Genomic DNA, 19,895 nt, shown 5'->3' with positions numbered 1-19,895 from the left:
GCTCGTGAAAGACAGGAATGTAGAAACCAGTTTTAAGAAAAAGCCATGTCCCATAGAGAATACACGCAAAACATGAAAAAATGACATGCCTTCTTTAATCGCAAAAATACGCCATGATGCCTTTGTCAAAATGAAGGATAATAGTAACTGCATTTGTAGAAAATTGTCTCAGCTAGAACATATTAAAATTTGGAAGAAAATCAATCATTTACAGAGATACAATCAATTTTCCATAAATATGCTGACGTCATAATATGCAAATTGGAATTTTGAGTTCGGAGGCCATTATGATGAAGTCATGAGGTAATTGAGGGTCAAATGAAACATGAAACAATATTTCCGAATCATACTCTATTAAAATATGAAAAAAAATTGGGGTCACCTTGCATCCTAAAGAGCTACAATGGATTTTGTATAGGCATGTTTTTGCCCATATATGCTATGTATTACAAGAGCTCATAAAGAGACAAAAATGGTATTAATTTGTTTGTAAAAATATCTGGAATATTATGAAAGAAAAAAAAAAGGCGATTCTATGTTGTGTAATAGTTTTATGCGCGAAAAACGTGCGCGCACGCGCGATTTTTTTAAATAAAATGCTTAGAATGGCCTTAAACGTATGCAAAATGATTTTGAGCATTTTAAAAATTTGCGCGCGCATTGACGCGCGGACGTACGGGCACGCGCGCGTTGTTTGACCTGTAATTGACCAGACGGATATATTGACCTTGATCATGATAAATATGAATGAGAAATAACCTTTGGTTATGGAGATATGATCATGTGTTGATTTTCGTAAAATTTTACAAAATGTTGAAAACGTTATTGTGCTTTGTACATATGCTACTGTGGTGGGCCAGTAAATGAGTTGAAGATGACAAGTTCAAACATAAATGAAACACAAGAAGCTCGGAATTACAGTTGAAGTCCACTTTATTAAATATATATATCAGCCGAAGCTTCAATCGTTGCAAACGACGAGTATTATTATTATTTGAACATGGTAAATAAACTGCTTCTCTCAGAGGCTGGGCGGCCCTATTGATTGAAATTAGCAGCACATCCTACTGAACATGGTAAAGGAATGAAATAAAACTCTCAAATAATATGTACTCTCAAATAATATGAACTAAAAACTCCCTTCAAAATCCCGCACCTCGCATTTAAATACCGCGGCACCCGATGAGGCTTAGATATTACATGATATTGCCAGCCAACCAGGAGGGCTCTTACGAAGCCAACCAATTGCAAAACGGGATATATCCAATTACCCTTTAGGTCATCCGACCAATTAATTGAGGAGTTATATCTTTAATTAATTATAACCAATGAAAAAGCATAATAGATGAGTGTTATCTGATCTAGTCACCGACAGAAATGGGAGGAGTCTATCTCTTCGCGAGAATGTCGCGTCCCCGGCAAAACAGTCTATTGTCTAACTTGTTATTGGAAATGAACACCTGTACATCTTGACGCAGGAATTCATTCCCAACGTGTTTTTCGAAATGAACACTTTAATCTAATGCAAGAATTCAAACCCAGGGGTTGTTTACCCGTTCCCGGCATACTATTGGAAACATAATTAATGTTCTTTAACTTTTAGGTGAATACAATTAATCAACCCAGCTCGGCTCTTATATGGCTCTAGTGCCCCCTTTAGCCCAAATGAGCGTACTACTACAAATCTCCCCTACTAAAACGATCTTGCACCTGGAGATCGTACAAAATTAAGATAAAATATTAGATTACCAACTGGGAATCATTTAATCAAGCAATACATATTTGTGTTGCTTTAAAGCATAATTTTGTCAATATACTATCAATACAGCATATTTGGGCTGCATTAACCAACACTTTGACTTACGAATGTACTTTAACAAATTACAGTTAACATTCTCCTTGCAATGTCAAACACTCATTACCCAGGCATAATCACATTATACAACAATATCTAAATTTATTTATTTTACAACCAATTAACCAGAAAGACCCACGAATGCAATGTCCTGCCCACCATGTATAACCAACCAACAGAATATAATGTCAGGATGACGTCATGCCCTTCCTCTTCTTTGGAGCTGGATAACCCTAGACCCCCAAATCAAAGCCAGGCATAAACATCATCCCTTGATTTTAACTGCTCCCAAACATGGAAGGGTATAACCACTAAAATGACAACACAATGACATCCTGCAAAGTCAACTGGTATTGTAATAATAAATATACACAACCTGTTAAATAAACCACATTACAAACAACTTACATGCATATATTCCTTAATTCCATTCTTTCCTTAAACCCCCATGAGAAAGAGAAAAATTTCAACTGAGCAATCAACATCTTCACCATGAGAACCAAACATCTCACTGGAAGCAAGACTAAACATGCCTTATTATATACATACAATTAACACCCTTTCTCATAAACCTGTATAATTATGTATCATAATAATCTCAACATTCCCAGTCTCAGCAACAACCAACGGTCTATAACTATCTCATGGAATCTACTTTTAACTAACATTATAAAACTCAGACAAATCTATTTTGTCACATATGTATTAGTTAATTTCTACTAAAATTTGTAGACTCCAACTGTTTAATTTTATCTTTTTGTTTATATACAGTTACCAAACAAACATTATTAAGTACCAACTTGGTACAGGATGGCTTCTTTAAAAAAACATTAAATCACCTGTTATAACAATAATTTTGTACCTCGCAAATATATGAATAATATCAGGAAAAAAACATCATACAGGACAACTAATGGAGCTGGATATCCCAGACCTCCACAACGTACTCCGTATGATGTCACCTTCCATCTTTACAATATAAAATGCGTGTAAAGAAACCTATAACAAGTTAAAGCACCAAAATATTTGCATTCATAAATTTCGATACATTGAAATAATGCAGAATTCAGCAAAACATCATACCCAGATATCATTCCCACTATACCAACATTATGATACGGGATCGTATCATATCAAACGCCCTCCCCAAAACAATCAACCCTCAATTCACCCTAACCGCTAGTTTAGCATTTTGTAAATTTTGATACATTGAAATAATGCAGAATTCAGCAAAATATCATACCCAGATATCATGCCCACTATATACCAACATTATGAGACAGGATCGTATCATATCAGAGGATAACGCCCCTCTCCAAAACATTCAACCCTGAATTCATCCTAACTCCTAGTTAAGCATTTTATAAATGAGCTAACGAATCTAACAAACGGGGCTCCAAATAAGTGATCTCTAAATTATCCATTACTGTCCATTTTAACAATCATTTAACTCTCATTAACATGAACCCAAATCTGGTTTTTTTTTTTCTGTATTTTGCAATGGTCTATTAGCATATGTTAAATGATGAGGCCTTCCATCCTCCCCTACTTGTGATAGGCAAGGCCCTAAACCTTTTAGGGAATTGTATCAATTACTAAAAACAAAATTATTTGAATAATCTGGATAACTGGTGCCTGAATCAACTTCTTTGAGCAAATTAAATGAATCATTCGTTAGAATAATCCACTCAAGCTTAAATAGTTTTCCTTTTTTTTCTTTCGTTTTACTAAATGGAGAATTAGTTGAACTGAATCAACGGTGCAGCTAACTTAGCAAATTGATAAACAAAACATCTTTAATATATACATATAATCCCAAGAAGCGCCCAGCCTCTATGAATTTGAATGTTAGCAAACATTTTTAAAACAATTATACTTTATCACAGAATAATCAATGTCTTTATAATCGCAAACGATAATTAAAATACCAAACTTTTCCTCCAATATGACCTAAACAACTCCCTTCCTATCCTAAGGAGTTCGAAATGCACTCACAAGGAGTATTGGCTAACAAAACAGTAGCCTTGGGACTTCACTTTTCTTTATCAATTTACTTAAAATATCTACTTCATTTTCTTCCAAATTATTCCCCCTTTACCTGACCCCTGGTAGTGGAGAACCACCCTTTCCCTTCCATCGGTAACCTCTTTCCTCTACTTTTGCTGAACAGGATCTAACAAAATGACCAAACCCCCCACAACGCCAGCAAGCACCCTTGCTTGATTGAGATTGAGATGTGTTATTTGAAACGTAATTGGGTGGAGATCGGGAAGTGGAGGAACTCTGACGCAATAATTGTAGTGGAGGACGACCGTTTCCCTGCCACTTGTAACCTCTTTCCTGTATTCTTAATGGACAGAATCTAACGAAATGACCAAAAATACCACAACACCAGCAAGGACTCCTAATTACTTGAGATGTGTTATCCTGAGGATGATTAGATGGAGATCGGGGAGTGAATATATTCAGACGCAACATTTGCTCTAAAATTTGTTTTTGTTTTTCCATTTCACTCATTATGATACTGATCAATATTAAGTGCTTATATTATACTAATTTAGATTAAACGTAGGTTTAAGTTTAAATAATCTATCCTATGCTTACATTAATGCTAGCCAAAATTTGAAGAGCAAACGGGTACAAATAATTTCACCAACACACAATAGTCGAACACTTAAACATTACTACAATATCTTTAAAGAATCTAGGACAAAAATCCAAAAATATCCAAAATTCAACGGACGTTTCAATTTATCAGTTCAGTTTAGTTCAGTTCTCACTGTCCAATTCTCGACTTTCAAAACATACCTCAGCTCAGCTTAATGTCTCCTTAATTAGCTCAGCTTGTCTCCTTATCTCAACTTGTCTCCCGCCGAAGGTTGCTCCCTACGAACTTGGCGTTGCAGACCAAAAAACCCAAGTTCAGCTGACAATCGAAGAATCATAAACATAAGGAACCTCCTTCAATTGCGTCCACGCTACTAGCAGGGTTGAGTATCGTGACGAGGCATCGGCGTTACTTTCCTCCCCCGAGAGCTTCCCGATACGCGTTTTTCGGGTGCCAGGCCAGCTGACAAACCAGCTCCGGAGAATTCAGCCAGACCTTGAGTAACTCCTGTACGGGGAACCTCCTAAAGGTAATACGATTCAGATCGCCCAAGTAGATATGGTGTGCAAAAATTTCCACGAGGGGCAGTCGACTAAACAATTTTTCGTTAGCACATACCAAACGTTCAATTTCGCGGCATTTTCTCCCGTCGCGGACGTGTTGGTAACAGGTAAGAGGGGGGTCTCGGGAAACTTCTCTCTCCGTGGTGATCCTAATCACATTCACCGGGAAGAATGTGCAATGTGTTCCAAGAAGGCCTCCAATTGCCCGTTGGCCCTTTTCGTACTGGACTACTCCGCTGAGCCACAAAAAAACATGCCTTCAATAAACGCCACGATAATCTGTCGCTAATCCACTCTACTTCTGTGTTCCGAGCCAATGATATCGAGTTCGAGTGGTGGGTCGGCACGACGAACCAGCGGTAACCGCTAGCAAGCCAACGGCAAACTTCGCCGTTAACGAAAGAAAGCTGACCCCATCCGTACTACCAAATGTGGTGGGCCAGTAAATGAGTTGAAGATGACAAGTTCAAACATAAATGAAACACAAGAAGCTCGGAATTACAGTTGAAGTCCACTTTATTAAATATATATATCAGCCGAAGCTTCAATCGTTGCAAACGACGAGTATTATTATTATTTGAACATGGTAAATAAACTGCTTCTCTCAGAGGCTGGGCGGCCCTATTGATTGAAATTAGCAGCACATCCTACTGAACATGGTAAAGGAATGAAATAAAACTCTCAAATAATATCTACTCTCAAATAATATGAACTAAAAACTCCCTTCAAAATCCCGCACCTCGCATTTAAATACCGCGGCACCCGATGAGGCTTAGATATTACATGATATTGCCAGCCAACCAGGAGGGCTCTTACGAAGCCAACCAATTGCAAAACGGGATATATCCAATTACCCTTTAGGTCATCCGACCAATTAATTGAGGAGTTATATCTTTAATTAATTATAACCAATGAAAAAACATAATAGATGAGTGTTATCTGATCTAGTCACCGACAGAAATGGGAGGAGTCTATCTCTTCGCGAGAATGTCGCGTCCCCGGCAAAACAGTCTATTGTCTAACTTGTTATTGGAAATGAACACCTGTACATCTTGACGCAGGAATTCATTCCCAACGTGTTTTTCGAAATGAACACTTTAATCTAATGCAAGAATTCAAACCCAGGGGTTGTTTACCCGTTCCCGGCATACTATTGGAAACATAATTAATGTTCTTTAACTTTTAGGTGAATACAATTAATCAACCCAGCTCGGCTCTTATATGGCTCTAGTGCCCCCTTTAGCCCAAATGAGCGTACTACTACACTACATATGTGTGCAAAATTTGAAGGCATTTGATTGAGCCATTTTCAAGTAATCGTGCTTACAAAAAAGTGGTTCGAAATAAGAAAAATAAAGAATAAATAAAGGCAATTCTAACGAAATAATAAGGTGGTCTTTATGTTATACAGCCCACCTGATAAAAGGAAGGGGAAAAGGGATTTTCTATAACTAGACCTAAGTAATTATTTTAGGGGTTGCTGAACTTACTGAAGTTTTGCTGGTCCTCTCCCCAAGAAGCTTCAACCTTTCTACAGCAGGAACCAGTTCAAATGCTTTCACACTCATCCTGATATTTCAGTAAATAATGTAGGGGTAATTTTCTGAAAATAAAAGTTAAAATAAAGTTCAAACCATTCATGATTCTGAAGTTGTCAGAGGTTGAACTGAAAAGACAAAACTGTTTGCATATTCAAATTGTTAAAAATTGTTCAATTTCAAGATAGACTCCAAATGATAGAGTTCACACATAAAACGGCAGAAATATCCAACCAGTATCTTTTCTCTCTCACGTATATTTCTATCCCAACGCCAAGTCGACAACGTCCCAATGCAATGCATAACAATTAACATATCAACAAATTAGAATCATAGTCATACGCCCACTCTTACATGCGACGCAAAATCAGACACATGGGACCGAAGACAACATTTAGAAGTCGAATTACCAGCATCAGATATCCAATATAATCTCTATGTGAGCATGCACTGATAAGAAATAACATTTAAAGAATAACGTATTCTAGGAAAATGAAAATTACCTCGTCTGTAGCCTGTTCAGGGGTCACACCCACAGCAAAATCCAAAAATTATTAAAGAACTGGGCTGCCAGAAAAATATATTTATTTACTCTTGGCGCTGGAGAGGGCGACAAACAAGATAAACATTAATTCGACCTATAGTCGGCCATGCCCTGTTAATCCAATTTAGTTTACATTTATTTCAATAACCCACGAAGAAGAAACATACATGTAATTATACCAGTCATGGAGCACTTCCATCATGTCCTTTACTTGACTTGACTTGTAGCTGTAGAACCAAAGAGATTATGGTATATCTCTTGAGCCTATATAGCAAATGATGAAATATAGAAAATCAGGGCTTAAATTAAATCAAGGCCACCGATGCCATGGACTTGGATGCCCCTTTGATTGGCCTCAATGCCCCTCTCATTGGCCTTGGAGATTTGTTGTGCTGACGTGGGGGGGGGGGGGGGGTAGTCAAAACGTATTCTTTCACATGATTGGTAACAAGTGTTTCCATTTCATTTTTTGAGAGGGGGTGTTTAGTCGAAGTTCTTTCACATGATTGGTAATAATAAGAGCTTCATTTTTTTGACAGGGGGGTGTTTAGTCAAAACATATTCTTCCACATGATTGGTAATAAGAGCTTTCATTTCATTTTTTGAGAGGGGGGGGGGGTGTTTAGTCAAAACATATTCTTTCACAGGATTGGTAAGAGCTTCCTGGTTTCATTTTTTTGAGAGGGGTGTGTTTTCAAAACTGGTCTTTACCTTTAAGTTTTTTTGCCGGGATGATGTGCAGGATGTACATTCTGTTTCAAAAGGAAATGTTGTGTTAAAGTAATTTATTTTATCCCCATTTATTATGTGGCGTAAAGAAATATATATTGAATTGTATATAAAGTTGAAGTTGTGTGGTTGTATGTATAAATCAATGGTTTAGGTGAGGCAATACTATAATTATGATCTGATTGACTTGATGACTGAACAAAAGATTGGGGAATGCTTTTGAGATAATATTTGTATTAGTTTGTGTTTTGATATAAAGCTATGTAAAAATAACGGAAATGTACTTTTTTACTAATGATTGGGCAGTGTAGCCGGTAAAGCGTAAATTTAACCGGTTCAGTCTAAATTTAACCTTGAATATAATGTATAAAATAGAGACTATATAAAATAGACAGGCTATGTTGCACATTATATCAAGTATTAGGGAAATTAAATGTTTGAGGTGTCGATCATAATCATCATACTTTGCAAGAAAATGAGATTTTTTAAAACTATTTTTCTATTTCATTTGAAATAGTTTGAAACCAATGCAAAGCAATGGTGTATTCTGTATTTATGACATTTAGGGCTATTTGGATATTATATTCATGTATATATATATATTGATGTGTTTCCTTTTAAGTCCTGTTTCTGTGTGTTGATCATCATCCCTCCAACCAGACTTTAAAGGCAGAGCTTACTATAGGTCGAGGAAAAAGAGAAACGTATGAGTTGTTACCTCCCCCCAAAATGCATATTTTACTAGCGCATTATTTACGCTTTGTGTACTATTTGACAATTTAAAAGTGCATGTCACACTGGTTTCTTTTTTCTTCTTCACCTCTCTTTTTCTAGCAAGAAAGTGTGCGAATGTTTATAACTTAAGTTCTTTAACTGGAGCAACTGATGTGAACACAGATTGTTTCTGTAAACTTATATATAGAAGAAAAAAAAATTAAGATGTTCAGCTAATTTTCTTTCCTCCAAACTTTTACAGACTTCAGTTATTCATTTGTTGCGGTTGAACTGCTTTTATACAAATATCTCTCACACACCGTTGGTAAAGTGTCAAAAGCTAATCAAGGAATTTTCCTTTTATTTTAAGGCGGGGGTCGAATGTCTGTGTTATTAGAACAGAAGTTCATGTACTGTACGCACGCTCAAGGATCAATTGATTGATTGATTGATTTTTTAAATATATATATATATATATTTATATATATATATATATATACATATATATATATTTATTTATTTATTTATTTTTTTTTTTTTGGGGGGGGGGGGGGGAGTTTGTGAGTATATCTGACTACAGTGGTCAATTTTGAAAAGATAAATGTATGCATTGAAGAAGCATTCAACACAATTTCCTTTCGTAAAACAACTATCTTTGACCAACACCCAATACCTTTCACTCATTTCTTAAACACTGATTCTGAGATCGAGGAAAGATTGGAAAGAGAGAAAGAGAGAGATAGAGAGAGAGAGAGAGAGACGGATAGATGAGGTAAAGGTGTACCCTCACAATCATGAGGTATGTATGTGGAGAAAAGATGGTTAGAATATAGAGGAGAAAGTAGATCAGAAAGAGATAGAAAGTGAAGGGTACATCAGAGTGATGGATTTGAGAAAGACTAGTATAGGAGACGGGCAAGGAGACAAAGAGAGTTGGAAGAAATTTTAAGAGATTTTAATTTGGATATTGTGTTGAGTTGAGTTGAGTTGAGTTTATTGGTTTCACATGCAGATATAATACAGATAACAAAATATACATAAAAGACATATTGTTTCATAATTCAACAAAATTATTATAGTAATTGACAAGGTAATCAGACTACAACGTTTAACATGTCATCACATTAAGGCTTACATTAACAACACAATGATATTTATTTTACATATCCAAATATCACATAAGACAAGTATAATCTAGATTTTTCACTATGAAATAGAAAAATGAAAATATTAATGTATTATATCGGCTACATTTAATTTACAGCGTATACTTTTTTCTAAGTTAAGAAAAAAGAGAACAAAGAGGAAACTTCAAAATACGAACTTTGAATGTAAAAGAGCAACCCATCGCTTGTAGTAAGTTTTATTTGTACGAAAACCTAAAAAAAAGATAGACAAAAATGGCGAAAGTATAAAACAAATCGGGCCAGTAATAAGAACATTATGAATGTTTTAAAGAACTGATCACTTGTGTCAACTTTCAATTGTGTCCTTGAATACAAACGTGGTTACAATGGTAAAACCACACTTGAGTAGATCGTCTGACAATATCATGCAGTTTGAGCATTTATAAATAAAAGTGGGTTTTTCCACTGAGCGTAAAAACACCTTTGAACTTATTGGCTGTATTCATAATTTTTTATCTATAGAGAGTGACTTACTTAGGCTTTCAGTGGTAGATATATTATGTTGGAGATCCACTTTAATTTTTAGAATCCTGGATGATAGAGCAAAAAGTTTTATATGCTTTCATTACTATATTTGGAAGAGTATAGGACGGTAACTTCACTTGTTTTTCATCCCCTCTTTCTCCGACATTCTTCCTTTATTTCCGTCCGTCCATGTCTCTCTTTCTCTCCCTCTTTCTCTGTCAACCATTAACAGACTCTTCCAGTGTCAATCAACAATACGGTCTGCAAACAACAAAATGATGTACATGTAGTTATAGGCTAGGATTACAGCGTATACATACTTACTCTAACTATTTTCTAATAAAAGAAAAAAAAACATGTGAGGAAAAATACAAAACACGACATTTAAGACATGTGCATATTAAAAGTACTTTACAAAACGATGTACAAAAACATGTTAAATACCTGGGGGTGTTTCACAAAGGACCTAAGTTGAACTTATCCCTTGGTTGGACTTAACAATTTTGAAAAGCTGTTTGCATGTCTGGAAATATTTTGTAAAAGTTATTTTAGAAGGCATAAAATGTTGATTCAAGCCAATCATATTTTTCTTTTCTTCTTATTATTATTATTAGTTCTTGATGTGGAATTTATGAAAAGTCTTGAATACTTGAATTTTTGCTTTTAAATATATTTTTTAAAGACTACAAATGGGTCTCCATAATGTTTAAGTCCAACTTACACTCTCGCTCACAACATTGAAATATTTTTGTTTTACCCCAATTTACGGAATTATTTTGACAATGATTTATTCCTAATAGATCTAGATAATAGTATACATTCTCAGATTTTATTGAATGACAATATGCCAGTGTTTGATTTGCGTGACTGCTAAAGCATGTGTATGCTAATATGCTTATCAACTAGGGGACCTACGCCCTTAAGTAATAAATGACAGTAACCCCATTCTCGGTATTATCATACATGTCTATATTATATGAGAACCGAAATCCTATCTTACCCCATTCTCTATCTACCGTTATAAAATGCAGATGAAGACATTCCAAATTCCAAGTCAAAAATCACTCATTGAGTAAATGGCAAAAAACTATGAGCCAAGACGAAAAAGTTTCAACAGTTTGTCTGTAGTCGTTGTTATTCTTTGATTTTGCAGTAACAACCATCTGTTAATATTACAAAGAGAAAACAATTACACAACAAAATATATAGTTATTGTATATTTTACGCATAAACATATCATTTTGATAGAGGGACGTTGTTATTATATTGGATAATGTCAACTGTATAGAGACAACTAAAATCTATTGAGAGAATGGAAATCTTCTCGTTCGTTTTGTTATCACATAATAAATGATAGAATATGACACATTACAGACCCATATTAGAGTAGAGCTGGAACAGAGAGGTACATGTATATACACACGAGCAATAATGGTAATAGGTCCATGTAACATGGATTACAGTGATACCTTGATGAAATACAACTTCTTGTCACAAGCAAACGCGAGCATGTTTGAGGAGAGGGAAACCAAGTAACACCGAGTATGACTAAGCTTCAGATTAAGTACATTGAACTCAACTCTCTCCTTCAGGTTCAAACCATCAAGGTCATATAGCCTCATCACCACGTTACAATTCTCACGATCAAAACTCGCTACATACACCCTGTCCTGCTCATCCACGGCAGCAAACATGCAGACATTCTCTGGAGCTCGTACAGACTCACCAGCATTCCCATCTCTGTCATAGACCGTCACCATGCTTGGATCGTAACATGTACTTGTGATGATCAAACCCGACCTGGTAGAAGAAACCTGCCTCACCCTGTTGTGCTTTGTTGGAATAGTGTGTTTGAGAGTGGATCCAGTCGGGTCATAGATATAGACTTGATTCTCAGTGTTAGAGATGAGGATTTCATCTGATGGACTTCTGTTTAGTATGAAAGAATATAAGCTGAGTTGCTTTTGCGTGTGGAAGATTGATTTCCTGGATCCATTGGGAGAATATATGTGTGCTTCAATGTCACCCGTCGATACGCATAACGACCGGTCTTTTTGAAACACAAGATCACAACACTTCATGTTACTTGGTATGTTTGCATACTGCTCATGTTTACCGGCTGAATCAATGATATCTACACCATGTGTATCACCATATCCGATAGCTACACTGGCATCAGAGTATGGGGTCATACCCCACATCCGTCTCTGTAGATCTACACACTGAATGACCTGCAACTTGGGATCTGATTCTGAGATGCTCCCGATGTCCAGACGAGTATCATCTGCAGGATTGAACCTCTTCTTCTGTGCTTTCATCGTAATGGCTGCAGCAGAAGTGTGATCAGTAGCCTTCTTCAAGATGGCATCCAGCTCCTCACAGAGCAAGATATGAGCAGACAGACTGTCTGTCTCAAGACGACCTAGCCTGTCATTATCTACAAGTGCTATTGAACTACAAATACTCTTGATCCTCTTTCGATCGTTGGATTTCAAGACGTTGAGGTCGTCATCGAAACTCCGCTTTACTGCATTGATGCTCTCGATGAGATTTCGATGATTTTCTTCAAGCTTTTTTGCCTTGATGCTGTAGGCTAGACTGATATCGTCCAGGAGTCTCTGCACGGCAGTGTATATTTCATGGCGTTGTACTTCCACATTCTGAATGTTCTTCTCCAGTTCTGATTTCTTAGTGGCACAACGCTGGACTAGGTCGTTCACCTAATAGTGAAATGAAAAGAACATGTTGTAGATTGAGATGTATGCCAATTACATGGAACCTGATTTTGCGCGCGTCTTATGTTTCACAAAAAATAGAACCACGACCCTTCATCATGTATCATACAAAAAGTAAACAAACCAAATAAGTACATTTCTATCAATTCATTAATATCAGATACACAGAGCTAGTAATACACTGTTGGTCATAATGGTGGAATAATTATTTTCACCCCGACTTATGGAATGATTTTGACAATGATTTATTCCTTATAGATGTAGATAGAATACACTCTCAGATTTTATTGAATAATAATTTGTGAGTATTTGTGAGTGTTTGTTTTGCGTGACTGCTAAAGCATGTGTATGCTACTTTGCTAATCAACTAGGGGACCCACGTCCTTAAGTCATAACTGACAGTCATGAGAATTAATGCCTCACAAAAGGGCACTAATATAGCTGATCGACACGGTTTTGATCATGGGGCCTCACAGTAACGAGGCAAATTCTTAGCCACTGAATCATGTCTGTACGAAGGGGGGGGGGGGGGGGGGCTAGGGTACGTCGCCGCCCCCACAAATACAAAAAAACAAAGAAAATGCAATAAATTATCAATAATTCATTGCATTTTGCCCAGACCCCCAACATAAAAACGTCATCTACTGTATGTGGGCATGCCTTGAACCAAAATGCCTGGCCCTACAGAGGATTTATCCCTGTTGGAACATGATATCACTGTATGTTACATTTTAAAATCTTGTTAGTACTATTCAAATTAGTCAATATACAGAGAATTGTGTCTTGTAAAGGGGGGGGGGGGGGGACAATAATGTAGCTGCCACCTTGATAGGGGAACAAATCATTATCCTCCTCGCTTTGATGGAAAAGGAAAAGGGAACATTTACTAATGTACGAGGGAGCAAAGCGATCGAGAGAGAATTTTGAAATTTTGAATGGTGACACTTTGTTTTTTTAGAACCTCTTTTTAATGGTTATACTGCAAAATGAATGATGTCAAACGTTATTTCTGGCAAGGGTGCGCCCCCTCCCCTCCCTGCTTCTGGTGCATATGGTACCCACTACCCGCTTATGGTACCTTAAATGAAACCACGTTTACCTTAAGCCGTAACTCCTGCTCGAAATCAGCCTGATTCTTGATTTTGTGATTTTGATGACCGACGATCACGCACTTGAAACAGACGTGGACCTTACAATCTTCACAAAACATATCTTTTTTCTCTTGTTTGTGGATGCAGCACTTCTCAGATAGATGACCAATGCTGACCTTACCATCGATGATATCCTGCATGGATACAATCTCGTGACCTTCAAAGACGACTGTAAGATTTTGATGACAATCCAGACACTTTTCACACATGTAGTTATTACACGTTCTGCAGAATGAGACAGCATTTCGCTGAAACTTGCATGCAGTGCATTTTGGACGCATCTCAAGGACAGCATCCATCCCTCCACGTTTGGCGTGGTACTCGTCTACGAGTCCGTTGACAGTCACATTGGTGAGGAAATCATCGACACGGTTCACAGACAACTTGGTGATATTCCTGCAGAGAGGACAGATCATGTGATCAAGGTCCTGGTGGGACAGGTCATAGTTCTTGAGACATTTCCGACAGAAGGTGTGACCGCATGAAGTCAGGATTGTTGCCTCGTCGAAGATATCAAGACATAGTGGACACGTCAGGTTCTCTGGAGAGCATGGAGCTTTCTCTTCCTCAGTCTTCTCAGCCATTGGCGTAGTACCACCGAATCCTGTTAGATCACGCCAAAAAGAAAGAAATTATACCAACACTGAACGAATTGAAACAAATCTTAGCACTATGATCTTGACCTTATTTTGAAGTATCTACCGTTACTTGATTGTTGTCTTTTAATCAATAAAATCAGAGAGAAAAGAATGTTTTTGTTTGGAAGTCCATGTAAGAAAGAATCCAGTGTGAATCGGGGGTAAGTCCCAGGTATGTGAACCACAAGGTACAGGGTTCAAATGCCTGATGCAGCACTAATGTCCTTTGGCAAGACATCAATCTACATTTCACCCATGTGAAGTGAATGGGTAATATTCATACCGAATGCTTGTGTGTTTTGTGCGTCACAAAGATTCAATCAGTTTAATTATGGCCTTTACAAGAAGTGGGTTATTGATGTAGACAAATGCTCATGTACCTTTACAGCTCATTTTATGTAATTATGTTATTACCAAAGAAAAAAAAAAAAGTCAGTCAGTCACTCAATAGTGTATGACAGTGAAGTCTAAAAAGTATTAAAACAGGTTTCCTTGCATAATTTGAATAATAGGACATTGCTAACTTTTACATTTCACAGATAGGACATACAAGTATACGACATATTCATAATTCCTGATGTCTAGACTACTACACACTCTCAAGAAAATATACATAATTGAATGACACACGCCCTTAAGACTAAAACAACAACACAACAACAACAACGAAAGAAAGATTACAGACAGTCATCTTCAGGACTCCCCAATCCTCCCCCTCTCTCACACGGTGCAACCATAAGTCTACTAGATATAGGATTGTTATGTATTGTTAAATCCATTTTTTAATGATATTTAAAAAAAAAAAAATTGTACAATTCAGCCTATGCTGCGAGACCAGAGATGCCAACCTTCTTCAACAAAAAAAGTATTCTTAAGAGCAAAAAACAGTATTTTTGAAAAAATCCCTCAACTTAACATATCGCCCAATCGAGCAGCTTAAAAAACTGGCAGTACCACGTATACGTACCCGAATCGGAGCGCGACGTGCATACACTACACGTGGGTTGTTCGCAATGTGCGCAGTTTGGGGCCGTATCACCATCCTGCGTTTACATTTTTTTATTCCAATATCCAACAAAAATGGTGAAAAACGATCCCAAATTGAAAATTGAAAAATTGTCCAGACGTACCTACCAACAGATCGGCCGAAAACTGGAGATGGTCGATTACCCCGGTACCCCCTCCTTTACTCTACATCACCCTTGTCTAGATACTGAACAGGCTTTGACAAGTAGCAGAATAGAAGTAGAAGATGTCCGGATTCCATTCAGAAGATTCAGAAGAAGAATCTCCACACAAAAAACAGCAGTCACTAGGGCCCAAAGTAAGGCTACACAAGAATTAACGAGTGAGACTGTGATGACGTTACTGGGACCAAGCCAACGACAACTAAAGTTTGAAGTATATAATAAACATCACGCAAAGACAATCAAACACAATTCTATATGTATATTCACCTTATTTTTCTTCAAATGCGGATTTATTTTCTGACGACTGTTCTGTCGCCCTCTCGCGTCATCGGTTGTATTATTTCCCCACAATCTCGGCTTTTTCTTCTTCTTCTTCATCTTCTTCTTCGTTTGGTACTTTGACTTGTTCCTAAATTCGTCGCATCTGTTCCCCCCCCCCCTCTTTGGTAAAATTACTTTTTTCCAATCTCGTTTTAATATAATATTCAGTCATTGTCTTCCTATGTTTATATAACAAAATATAGTATATTTCAAATCAAACTACGATCCGCAGATTCCGCACACATCACACTGGCCGTCTCCTTTTTTTCTACTTCTTCGTTTAGTGCTATTGCTAGTCAAATTTGACAAATTTTACCATTTTCGTCACATCTCTTTCTTTGATGTAATAATAAGGATATATTGACTGCTTTGAGAGGCATAGTGGTTTCTATAGGGTCAAGGGAAACTCACAACCTGCTATGACCCCAAGGCGCTTGCGCCGCGGGGTCATAGCAGGTTGTGAGTTTCCCGAGACCCTATAGAAACAACTATGCCTCGAATATTAAAAGCAGTCAATATATATTTTATATACCGAAAAAAAGGAAAATGTTGACTCACCCATTTAGGTTTCCATCTCTTTGAAGTCATGAATATTAACACCAACAATAACTTGTGTACAGTATGAAATCCAACAAGCTGTGCTCCAGTAGAACAGGGAATACCAAACACGTTTACACGAACTGAATGCAGCGACCAAAATCGAATTGCACTCAAACACCGTTTACGGTATTGCGCATCGGTCATCGCACAAAAGAAACTTATACGGTAACACGTAAACCAAAATGGGGATCGCAGCAAAATGACGTCACGTTTCACAGCCCTGGAAAAAGTGCTATGAAAAATGGATATAAACCGGTAGAGCCGGGAAAAATGACTATGAATTTCAATTAGCGGGCATGGTTAAGAACATGACTGCATTTTCAACCAATCAGAAGACAGGATTAGTAAAGAATCTTAAAATGAGGTATATAAAATAAAATAATATTTCAAGTCTGTATCCCAGCGAGTTACGTTATGCCGCGCGCTTCTCGGTTGATAAAGCACATCCATCGAAGCACATCCGTTTAGTGATTAATTGTTCATTCGTTTCAGACTTTTAGTCAACTTCAATGAGAACTCAGCTGCTTATAATTTTATTAATGAATGATGTCAAATTTCCTAGTACATGTATTGCTTAGCTCTTTGAAATTTTGAAATTTTTATTAAAGAACTCTTGCTGAAGGTCAGTCAATCTAAATTTTTGGATTGATTATTGATATCGATTAAAGAGATAATAGTTTGTAAACTTAGATGTAGAATTAAAAGTCTGCACACTATTTACGGAAGAAATAAGTGAACAGCAACAAACAAGTGAATGAATTGATGATTATTCTGATTTTATAATTGCCACAATTTTGCTCTTATTCCTTTGTTAAAGGTAAAGACAAGTTCTGATCATGCATTGTAAAAAGAAATATTGTGGAATCAATCTAGAAAAGGTTGATCATCTATAGCCTATAAGTATTGGTGTGTACTGCAAGGTTCTGGAATCATCAACATGATAAGCCTTTGGCCTAGTCTTGGTAAAGTTACAACAACGCGATATCTATCAGGGCCGGATAAATATAATAATTTACCATATATATTAATTAGTAGGCGGTTTCCCGGCAAAATTTGTATCATCACGTATTAGTCAAAACATATTCTTTCACATGATTGCTAACGAGAGCTTCCATTTCATTTTATGAAGGAGGGGGGGGGGGTCAAAACATATTCTTTCACATGATTGGTAATAAGAGCGTCCATTTCATATTTAGAGAGTTTTTTTTTTAGTCGAAACATATTCCTTCACATGATTGGTAAAAAGAGCTTCAATTTCATGTTTTGAGAGGGGGGGGGGGGGTGTTTACTGAAAACATATTCTTTCACATGATTGGTAATAAGAGCTTCCATTTCACTTTTTTGAGAGGGGGTGTTTAGTCAAAACATGTTCTTTCACATGATTGGTATAAGAGCTTCCTGATTTCATTTTTTGAGAGGGTTGTGTTTCCAAAACTGGTCTATACCTTTAAGGTTGTTTTTTTTGCCGGGATGATGTGCAGGATGTACATCCTGTTTCGAAAGGAAATGGTGTGTTAAAGGAAATACAAAGTTTTGGTATGGGGTCATGAATTTGGTTCAAATGAACATATTGGAAGCATATGCGATCATGCAATATTCAGTGATCGTTGTCGCGGTTGAAATCGAGTCTAAAGTGATGAAATTGTAAATAATAAAGTCTTTCTGTTGTATAGCTCCCTCTCAAGGTCGAGATATTAATTTAGCTTTAAAACTATGGTTCTTGACTAAAATCGAACGATTTGCTATTCCCGTTTGGAAATTATATATCACAACTGCATATTCTGAGATTTTCATGGTCTCAGCTACCATTTATGGCGGTATAAGCTATTTGAAATTTATCAAAATGTACCGGAAGCATCGGTAATTTTTTTATATTCAATTATTCTATTGTTTATAATACATCCTCAGGGGCATCCAAATATACGAACATTTTAAAAAATCGCTATCCGGCCATTTTCAAAATTTCCCAAAACTTTGTATTACCTTTAAATTAGTTTATTTTATCCCCATTTATTATGTGGCATAAAGAAATATATATTGAAATGTATAAGTTGAAGTTGTGTACGTGGTTGTATTTATAACTCAATGGTTTAGTTGAGGCATTACTATATCTGATCTGATTGACTGATGACCAAACAAAATATTGGGGAATGTTTTTGAGATATATATAATTATGAAGGTTCGTATGTATGACTTTGTGTTTTGATATAAACCTATGTAGAAATAATGGAAATGTACCGGTTAAGTGTAAATTTAACCGGTTCAGTGTAAATTTAACCTTGAATATAATGTATGAAATAGAAATAGACTATATACAACAGACAGGTTGTGTTGCACGTTATCAAGTATTAGGGAAGTTAAATATTTGAGGTGTCGATCATACAATAAAAAAAAAAAAAAAAACAATTTACTATTTTTCTAACTTACAAGCTCTGCTTTTACCAGGGTCTTTTCGTTTTTCTTTTACTCTAATTTTTGGTTATAATTGCCATAATTTGTTTTTGGCATTGTAAATGTGTAATGATCTAAATGCTCTATGTGACAATTGGAAGAAAGACGAATAAATATCTTATCTTATCTTATCTCGACTTAATAGTTTGAAACCAGTGCAAAGCAATGGTGTATTTTGTATTCATGACACTGATGACTATTTTGGGCTGTGCTATTCATGTATATTATGATGTCTTTCCTTTAACATCCTGTTCCTGTTTGTTGATCATGTTCAGTCACACCTAAACTGTAGTATATGCGTGTAGATCATCCCTCCAACCAGACTGTAGAGGCAGAGCTTACTATAGGTAGTGGAAAGAGAGAAACTTACGAGTCGTTATATACCTGCGAAACAAAGTGTATTTAGATGATGTTTGAAGGTTTGCATGGTGGTATGAATAATCACGGTAGAGGTTTACGGTACACCATGTGTAAAGTCCTAGAAGGACTAAGGAAAGTGGATAGAAAATAGAAGTGAAAATAGAAAGGCGAGAAAGTGGAGGTTGGAAGGAAGAGTATCTTTCAGAAGTGAGTATAGTCCTGAAAAGGACTGTAAACCAGAAAGTT

General features: G+C 36.5%; 2 protein-coding genes across 2 annotated transcripts in view; both read right to left on the bottom strand.

The window, feature by feature from the left end:
* Positions 1-7,155, bottom strand: part of LOC754235 (transforming growth factor-beta receptor-associated protein 1) — a 46,939-nt gene extending 39,784 nt beyond the window's left edge. Inside the window, exons 1-2 of the mRNA XM_030981347.1 lie at positions 7,068-7,155; positions 6,517-6,629 (exon numbers count right to left, since the gene is read on the bottom strand). Coding sequence (XP_030837207.1) covers positions 6,517-6,594 — 78 coding nt within the window. The 5' untranslated portion in view covers positions 6,595-6,629; positions 7,068-7,155. The remainder of the gene's footprint in view (positions 1-6,516; positions 6,630-7,067) is intronic.
* Positions 7,156-11,620: 4,465 nt separating this feature from the next.
* LOC105440704 (tripartite motif-containing protein 45-like) lies at positions 11,621-16,217 on the bottom strand. Its single transcript, XM_011671156.2, has 3 exons — positions 16,185-16,217; positions 14,038-14,693; positions 11,621-12,923 (listed from the first exon to the last, which is right to left on the bottom strand). Exons 2-3 carry the CDS (start codon positions 14,671-14,673, stop codon positions 11,661-11,663), a joined length of 1,899 nt encoding a protein of 632 aa, XP_011669458.1. The 5' UTR covers positions 14,674-14,693; positions 16,185-16,217; the 3' UTR covers positions 11,621-11,660.
* Positions 16,218-19,895: the final 3,678 nt, after the last annotated feature.

The sequence above is a fragment of the Strongylocentrotus purpuratus genome, unplaced genomic scaffold, assembly GCF_000002235.5.
Source record: "Strongylocentrotus purpuratus isolate Spur 01 unplaced genomic scaffold, Spur_5.0 spur5_contig_821, whole genome shotgun sequence".
NCBI lineage: Eukaryota > Metazoa > Echinodermata > Echinoidea > Camarodonta > Strongylocentrotidae > Strongylocentrotus > Strongylocentrotus purpuratus.
Note: the sequence above shows the minus strand (reverse complement) of the source record. Positions and strands in the feature narration are given on the sequence as shown.

Bases quoted from the DNA above. Each gene is read 5' to 3' on its own strand.
- LOC105440704 (XM_011671156.2), bottom strand. From the start codon at position 14,673: ATGGCTGAGAAGACTGAGGAAGAGAAAGCTCCATGCTCTCCAGAGAAC. The intron at 12,924-14,037 runs GTAAACGTGGTT...TTTCACTATTAG, and splicing joins AGCAGGAGTTACGGCTTAAG to GTGAACGACCTAGTCCAGCG.